Consider the following 9771-nt stretch of genomic DNA (forward strand, 5'->3'; position numbering starts at 1 on the left):
AGTCAAACGTTTACTTTTTGGTTATAATCGTAACCCTATTTCTAAGAGTGTAAATCAACTCACATGTGCATTTGAAACAAATTAACATGCATCTCTAACGTTTCCAGTGGCGGCGGAAGCGGGGGACATTGTCCCTCCAGAAATTCAGTAAAATCCTATCTCCCCCATGTTAACAAGCCCCTCCCCATCCTATCACAATGCTAAAGTCCCCACATGTCCCCCCAACTTCCGCCGCCACTGAACGTATCTATATAAATATTAACTACTCTTCAACATAAAAATCTACACATTGGTTCTAAAGAACGTTTTCTAAAGTTTAATCAATACATGAAATTTGCAGAGTGCTTAGTCTTAGCTTTTTTCTGTATTTGCTTTTTCCGAAGTAAGTCGGCGATCTTCCAGCCCAGGGAAGAGTAATTGTCGAAATCCCTAAACAATAGAATTTTTTTAATTCGAAATTTTGTAGGAAATTTTGTTGTATTTAAAATTCACATTAACTGCATGGGAACGATGCCACGATAACTCAGTCATGATGTACTTGATTGATCGACTTTTCCTTTGGGGATGGCTTCGCCGGATAGTTGAGACGTCACTTGTGGTCACTGCGTAAGCCCAGCATCATGTGGGTGGAAAGCGTTACCCTGATTATAAAAGAAATATGTAGCTCAATTGTACTTACTTCAAATTTTAACGATTATTTAGTCAATTTTTAAATTATGTATATAAATGCAAATGAATTTTAGTAGATAAATCAATTCAATATAAATAATAATAACCCGTAGCAAAAGAAATGTAGCAAAGGAGTGAAGCGACACGGTCATTGTACGTCAAAACAATACCGATTTCTGACATTTCCACGCAAAATTACGTCTAAAACCGTTGAAACAAAATATTCGACACGTTTGACCGTTGGTTTCATCCCCGTGGCGCCGTGACCTAATGACCTACAGCGCTCGCTTCAAAGTCATCCGTACTTCAAAAATTAGAAACATGTTGGCGAAAACTGCATATCCAAATTCGAATCCGTTCTAAAGTTATCGTATACGGACAGACAGACAGACAGAAAAGTTATTTTCATATATGGATTTCGCTTCGCTTCACCCCTTAATAAATATATGTAGTTTAATTGTACTACAAAATGTGACTATTATTTAGTTAAATTTTAACTTATGTATTAATATATAAATGCAAATGAATTTTGATAAATAGACAAATCAACTCAGAATAAATAATAATAACTGACCTACATATGTAGCAGATTTTGAGTTAGTTTGTAACATGGAAATATTGCAGTTGGTCTGGCGTAGAAACTGTAAATACATATATTAAATTTCAGAGGAAGACAATCTCAATTAAGATTGTTACCGACTGAGGTACTATGCAATTCTACCGCTTCGGTTATAATTCATCACCGAAGCGTAGTATATGTACATATATGTATAAAGACTTAATCCTGCCCAGCCCCCTCTAGCACTAAAAATATTTTTTATAAGATTGCTACCAGCGGAGGTACTACACTATTAAAAATCTGGCAGAGTCAGATATCTACTCCGTGCTGGTATTGATTTGGTAATAATTTCCTACCGGATTATTGGTAAATTGTTCCTAAGTGGTAAATTGTTTATTACCACAACATTACTGTAATTCCCGTTAATACTAGTGCCGGTAGAGTCACATAATATGTACTCCGGTTTAATACCGCAGTTTTCTAAGTGTATTAATACCGTTTCGGTTATAGTTCATCACCGAAGGGTAGTATACATATATATAGGTAAAAATAAAGGTATATAAAAACTTAATCCTGCCCAGCCCCCATAATGCAGACGTTATGGCGATAAAAATATTACCCACACCGGAGGCAATTTCTTACCCTCAGAAGACAATATGTTACCATGCGGTATAGAGTTACGTAGTATTACCTCCGCTGGTAAGAATCATATCGCAAAATTATTGAAGCTCACTCCGAACCGAATCTGGTTTAGTCAAGTTGCGCATATATCATCTTACCTGGTAGCAAATAAATGGCAATTCTCCTATGAAAATGATTTGGCACAAGGGTATCTCACGTCAAATTTCCACGGATATCCTGGGATTATTAATCTGCATATAAATAAAAATCGGATAAATTAATTGTTACGAATATTTAGAATTGCATCAACGTATTAAGCAGTACGCGACGACTAATTTCACATTATTATTTACATAAGTATGTACGAAATATGTATGTACTTGGATTAAAAAACATAAATCGGATTTCCACATAGAAAAAATTTCATAACAAAATTATACAATTATTAAGAGATAACGTGTAAAATTTCCAATTTTTAAGTCATAAAAAATGTTATACATATGTACATATCTAAATATGTATATATGTACATAATCTAAGGGGAAATTTATAGCAATAATTTGGAAACTGTGTTTAACTTTACTAGGAAATTTCAAAATTATAAATTTTTCTCAAAATGTGTTTAGAATTTTGAATCACTGGAGGAATTTCCGAGTCAAAAATTCTGACTTTGTGAAGAGTTAAAGTTCAAATTTATGCAATTATTAAGAAATAACCTGTAAAATTTCCTCTTTAACTCCTAAAAAATGTTGTACCTACATACATATAATATGCAAATATGTACACAATCTAAGGGGAAGATGAAGCAATAATTTGAAAACTGTATTTACCTTTACTAGGAAATTTCAAAATTATAAATTTTTCTCAAAATGTGTGTAGAATTTTGAATCACTAGGGTTTCCGAGTAAAGAATTCTGCCTTTGTAGAGAGTTAAAGTCCTAAAATTATGCAATTTTAAGAGATAAGAGGTAAGATCTAAATATTTAAATATGTACACAATTTAAGGGGAAATTTAGAGCAATAATTTGAAAACTGTGTTTACCTTTACTAGGAAATTTCAAAATTATAAATGTTTCTCAAAATGTTTATTGAATTTCGAATGTTTTGCGAATACTGGTGGAATTTCCGAGTCAAAAATTCTGCCTTTGTAAAGAGTTAAAGTCCTATTTAAGTTAGCATCTTGCTTGGCTAACTGAATCTGCAGATTAGGTGGGGCAACATACATCTTAAAATATGCGTCATGTCAGCACATTTCACTCTAAAAAATCTGGTAGAGTCAGATATCTACTCCGTGCTGGTATTGATTTGGTAATAATTTCCTACCGGATTGGTAATAAATTTCTTCCTAAATTTTTCATTACCACGACATTACTTATGGGTAATTTCCGTTAATACCAGGGCCGGTAGAGTCACATATGTAAATCGTCCGGTCGGTAATGATTTAATACCAGTTTTCTTAGAGTGTAGCTGGACGGATATTATATTACGTCACTTTATTTAACGGGTGCTATAAATATGTACATGCACAAATTTTGTCGGGTCAGTTTCATGAAAAGGTTAAATATTTACATATTTCCATATTAAATTTTCGATTTAAAAAAAAATATGTATGCATGAGTAGCAAAATTATTGCAATAAATTTTTGCAACCATGGAATTGACCATTGCACAGGATGTAAGAAATGAATTTAGATCGGGGTTGGGATTTCACTTGGCGACGAAATTTGTACCCAAGTGAAATTTGATCGTGTTGTTTTTCACTCCAGATTTTATGTACATGCAGTGGCCGCGGATGGCACGCGGGGACATTAACATTGTAGGATAGGGAAGGGAGGGGAGAAGTTGTATAAGATGGACAGTTAACAACCGTGGGGACATTCCCAGCAAACGATATGTTCATCATATGACTATCGTGTGAGATGATCAAGATGATGAACTCCAGATTATCCAAATGTCCGATTATTCATATCATATGATGGGCTATACGACGATCTTGTGATGAACTTCCGGATGATCATAACGATAATCATGAAGATTTTCGAAATGATGGTCGACAGATGACCATAATGATAATCATGAAGATGATCGTGATGATGGTCGATGGATGATCAACTGGTTTGTATGAATTAATTGTACACTGATTGCAAACTCAATAATTTAATAATTAATTGTTCATTAATTATTTACATCCCAAATTGTTTAACGATTTAGTCTACAATATATTAACGATTCTATTAATTTCGATAAGGTGATAACATTTTGATAAGCTCAATAAAATTTTTGAGGGATTGTCAAATAGTCATAGGCACCACGTGTAGGAAATATTGAGTTGTCAAGGAATTCAATGCTACATGCACACAATCTGTTCAAATTCAATCATTCTTTGCAATCCCCTTAGTTCTGTCGCTTTTATGATCCCACCAAGTTTTTATTTTCTCTCTTATAGTGAGAATGTCGGCGCTGGGATGTTTTAGTAGAACAACATCTAATTAATGTAGGAATTAAAAAGAAACAATGAGTGACTGCAATCCATCTTCAAAAATCAAAGTAGCCCCATACCCATTACCTTTGACCACCATGTATGATTCAGTCACTTCGAAGCGAATAGTATCTGGATTCTTGGTAGTACTCTTACTGCTGAACACGAAGTGAGGTTGTACCTGAACTGAAAACATCGCCTTCAACAACTTGGGAATCATTCCCTCCACGTTTTTGTGAATAAACTTTTCTTCTGCAATGATGGCCTTCAACTGTAACATGAGAAGAATTTTTACTTGTAACACGTAGTTGGGAGAACGGAGACAATCACATACCATGGATTTATATTTCCCTTTCTTGGAGGATCCGGATCCCTCCAACTGCACTTCTTCCTCCCGTCTAGAGAACAGGGCTGCCTCCAGAGTAGTGAAGGCATCTTTGTCCATTACAGGCCACTGTCGCAAAATATCATCTGCTTCCTCGGAAGTTCCGCCGGAAACCTCATTCTCACACAATGGTTGGGAAGAGTATGTTCCCTTCAACTGTAGAACAGCCTTCATTAAGATGCGATCTAAAATAATAGAGCTAGTTATTATTATGTAAATAACTAATTTATAAAATGAGAAAAAAGGGGACAACTTACGGCATTTCAGAAAATCCCTTCCTGTTATAGGCTTGTCCAAGTCTACACCTGGATACAGTTTCCTTAGGATTTCATCCTCATCCTTCATCTTCCTTCTTTTGGGGGTGGAGGCGAGTGGGGTTGATGGCGGAGGTAGCAGTGGGGAAGCACTAGGTGTAGAGTTGGTGTTGTTGAGGGATTGTTGTAGGGAGGTAAGGGCATTCTGATTGGATTGAAGGACACTATCGTCCAAGTCATCATCGGACTCTAAGTCGGTACCCTTGTGATGGGGAGGGCTGCCATCCTCTGAGTCTGAAATGGTAGGGCTATGAAGGTCCTCAACTCTACAAAGGCTGGGACCAGAACGCCTCTTCCTTCTTGGAGGCCATGCTACTTTCCTTGATGCTTCCTCGGCTCTTAGGGCTCGAAATTTCCTTGTCTCCTTTGGCGGTGGTTCGTCGTCAGCAGATTTGGCAGCCTCAGCAATGCTTTCCCCTTTACGCTCTGCTTCCTGGCAGGCCCGAAGTATCTTCTCAGCAGTTGCATAAGTTTCTGAAATTTACAATAACTTGTCACATCTAAATTGAAATTTATCACATCCACAATAATCACCACCTACCTTTTCTCTTCACAAAGCAACAATTATATTCTTCCCATGTAGAGTCCGGGATCTCCTTTTTTCGGTAGAGTTCCCTCAATTTCGTATTAGACCAAGGGCCAGAGGTAGTCGGCCATTTGAAGACATAACTGTTGAATACCGCCTCCTTCACCTCACCATTGTCGTGGTAAAGAGGATTACCTTTGTCGTCACATAGCACTTTTTTTGTCTCTTCCTTTCTTATCCAGAGGTCCAAAACAATAAGAAACTCCTTCTGTATTTTGTCCTCATCCAGATAGTGATATACAACATTGAAACCCATTATCCGTATCCGACTTTTTTCTGATGATTGTTAATGACAACGCACACAGCACTTTACTTAAAAAACAATTATTTACCAATTGCAATAGTTTCCTAATCTTTTATATCAACTCCTACCTACTTGGAATAATTTAATCAATTTATTAACGTGAGAGGTTTTGAGGAATTTTTAGAAATAATTAAATTCTTATTTGGAAGGAGGGACGAGAGCTTTTGAGGAGAAGAAGGAGAAGAAAGAAAAGAAAGAGCGGACCATTTCCCACCAAACAAGCCCTCCATTCCTCATCAGCCTCAAATCTCATCTTGTACTACAAAGCGGAACCAGATGAAGAATGTGATCATTGTCTCTTGTGTTGTCCTTGTCTTCTTCGTCTGGAATGACACACATTTTCGCACTGATTTCACTTATCGTAGATTCTCTGATATCCAATTCCAATTCAGTTGCTTTATATATCCCTAATTGCTTGGAGTCAATCGGATATTTGAAAGCACTTTCTAACACCGCAAAGCAATACCCTCCGAGCAGAATTGTTCCATCCTGTCTTCTGAAGTATTCCACAGACATAACACATCCATCCGATAAGAGTACAATATTATTCCCATCCTTTAAGCAATCAATAGTGAATATGTTTGTCTCCAGTCGGGAAAACTTTCCCGGATCGGTAACAATGGGATTGAGTAGGGCCTCCTTTCTTTCTCTGCTTTGGGCCAACTTGTCAGTGTTATCCATTTTGGCAAGAAGTGAAATGACAACTTGCATGAGTGGCTGATTTGGCTTCTTTAACATTCTCTTCAGCTTTCCCAAGAATGACTCAAACACAAAAGCACTGAAATCGTTAATTGTTCCCCATTTATTTACGTCATCCCATAGATGGACAAGGTTGTGGACATTGTAAACAGCATATTCCCTTCCATATATTGCCATTCCTTCAACAACAAATTTGTATAGGAAGTAGTTTGCTTGATTACCGAATTTTGATATGAGTTCAGGGCAGCTAAAGATGTAACAGGCAACGTGCATATGAAGGAAATGTTGATATTGATCGTCGGAAGTTACGTTTTTAAGAAGATGAAAGCAGTAGTAGATGAGAATGTGCTTATACTCCTGACCCTTAAACTGCTTAAGGAATTGGATGGCCCTCGGCTTCCTATTGAACTCCAGGGGGGCAAATTTTGCATAGCTTTGCATTCTTTCACTCATCTTCTTTATAAGAGGAGGGCGGAGGCGGAACTTTCCCTTTCGTTGTACACACCACATGTAAAGGTTCCTTCTCATAACACCTAAGTAAAGTTGGTGCAAAGGATCGTGGGGAAAGGAGTAAATCATATCCAAGCCCGGAACATTTTCTAGAGGACTTCGCTCAGCCTTATGGTGTTCTGGATAGTGTCGATGGCGAAATGATGAGTCTGTTCTAAGGGTACTTTTCACCAAAGGGAAAACCACCGATTTTACATATTCTCCTTTCTGTACACAGTAATCGCAGCCATAATACCCACTGTACTGCACAACACACTTTAAGAATGCCTTGGCAGGGGCGACAGCAAGTATTGGCCCCATATTTAGCTTGATTGGTTGCATACCAATCATACAAAATGTTTCAGACGTTAACTGGTTAATTTCTTCCACAAACTTTGAGAGGAATGGCTTAACGTCTGGCTTTCCACGGCCACACCAGATCCCAATTGGAAACACGGATGTGTGAGGGACGTTGCATTTTCCCAGAATGCACCAAAATTCTGTTGTGTCACTTTTAAATAGAGGGATGCCATCCACATTGACAGTTAACACAAGATCCTGAATTATACAGTCCTGGACAGAGTTGATCTCATACATTATCATTTTCCGAACCCCAAAATAGAAGAATTCTCCGTTTGAAAAGCTTTCCAAATCTACTGCCCTTCTATTTATATGCAGTAATGAGTCAGGAGTACTCGGAAGCCCGTCAATACCCGCATTCTTGAGTTCCAGCAGAAGTAATCTTAATTTGTTTCCCCGTTCCCCTGTTACTACAGCCCAGTTGGACAAAGCTTTCCTGATCTTATCAACATCTATTTCCTGAATATTGGATTTATTGGAGTTGCATATTTGGAGAGGATTTCCTATTTCTGTGATTTTATTGTTATTTGTATTATCACTTTCACTGTCAGACTCGCTTTCACTAAACAGATACGCATCCCAGGTCTCGGAATCTTCACTTATCGATGAACAACTTTCACACGTAGATGAATCCTTTCCCTCATTAATATTCACAATTAATTCTTTATCTGAACTGGATGACGGAGGTTCGGGAACAAATGAACTGGAAAATTCACCAGAAATAAGCTCTTCCATCTCCATATTCACTCTTCTTAGCTTTTGTCGCCCTGATAGTGAATGAATGGCTCTTTTTCTATCCATTGTAAAAAATATGGTAGTTAATTTCGCTAATTGCAACAGGAACTGTTAAAGTCTTATCTCTATCACACAGTATGAGTGAGTTACAGGTGATGAGATGTTGTCATCATAAACCTATCAACTTATGATCATCGAATGATCATCATAGAGAAGTGAACCTGGAGCAGGATAGGCATCTTACATATGATGGTCTTATGATCGCCATAAGATCTATTGCTAAGATTATGATGAGTCCACGATGGATCGATGATCATGTGGCAATCTACAGACAATCATATGATGTGATGTCGTTTGCTGGGTTGTCCCTCCGTCCCCTCAAGCTTCCGCAGCCACTGCGTACATACATACGATAATGAAGTACATACGTACATACTGCATAGTTCTAAACGTTATTAAATAAGCATCAAAGTGACGATTAGAATTTATGTATAAGGTGAATTTGTATGAAGTTATTTTGAGTGTACGTACATATGTATACATTTAAAATAAGGTCGTAATGAATCATTACCATGCGGAATCACTATGTGGCTCTACCACGTCGGTTACGATTTGTCGTAGAAATGGTAATAATAAATTCAGGGAAATTCAAATTCATTACCAAATATTAAAGAAGTGAATACCATTATGTATTAAATTTGAATTTCCCTGAACTTATTATTACCATTTCTACGACAAATCGTAATCGACGTGGTAGAGCCACATAGTGATTCCGCATGGTAATGATTCATTACTACCTTATTTTGAGTGTTTGGACCAGTGGCCGCGGATGGATTCGGGTAATGTCCACATGCCCCATATTCCTACAATATTAATGTCCTCACAGCTTCCGCGGGTACTGATATTGTTTGTACAAATTTTAAGATATAAATTTTAAATAAGAGCATTATGTACACGTGTAAATTTTATGGCGTTATTATCCAGGGCTAAAGCTTATATACATACACTCTTAAAACCCGGTTTTTAATCGTGATCAAACGGTGTGTATATGTGACTTCACCATGCGGTAGTAATCTGTCTCACCGAATGGTAGTAAAATTAACACCAGCCAGTGACAATTTGTCCCCATGCGGTCAAGATTTATCACCAAGCGGTGATAAACAGTATCACCATTTGGTGAAGTCACATATGCATACCGTTTAGTGCCGATTAAAAACCGGGTTTTTAAGAGTGTACATACTTATCTAGAGTTACATACGTATATAAATCTGGTAATAAATTTGATCCTGAGGATATGAACGTTTCCATGAAATATTTCCGATCCATGAATACTTTACTTACTCATGAAAATAAATTAATTTCCCTGCGTAAAATTATTTAGCATTGGTGTTGCATCAATTCCATATCGAGATATTAAAAACTTGTCCGGGTTTTTAAAATCGTAGGAAAAAATTACATTATCTCACTTTTTAGCGAAAATGTTGATGAAAAAGTAGATTTTAGCCCATACATACAGTAACGTGCATGTGATATTTACTTAATTGCTTTTCCTGTTTTTTATTTTTTAATTCA

At 37.0% G+C, this 9771-nt stretch overlaps 1 protein-coding gene across 1 annotated transcript; it reads right to left on the minus strand.

The window, feature by feature from the left end:
* Nucleotides 1-4220: 4220 nt before the first annotated feature.
* Nucleotides 4221-5946, minus strand: LOC118439225. The gene is made up of 4 exons (XM_035860344.1): nucleotides 5568-5946; nucleotides 4970-5500; nucleotides 4415-4897; nucleotides 4221-4333 (listed from the first exon to the last, which is right to left on the minus strand). The coding sequence occupies exons 1-4, from the start codon at nucleotides 5866-5868 to the stop codon at nucleotides 4221-4223; spliced, it is 1428 nt and encodes a 475-aa protein (XP_035716237.1). The 5' UTR covers nucleotides 5869-5946.
* Between the last annotated feature and the right edge of the window lie 3825 nt (nucleotides 5947-9771).

Source organism: Folsomia candida, unplaced genomic scaffold (genome assembly GCF_002217175.1).
Source record: "Folsomia candida strain VU population unplaced genomic scaffold, ASM221717v1 Fcan01_Sc032, whole genome shotgun sequence".
Taxonomy (NCBI): domain Eukaryota; kingdom Metazoa; phylum Arthropoda; class Collembola; order Entomobryomorpha; family Isotomidae; genus Folsomia; species Folsomia candida.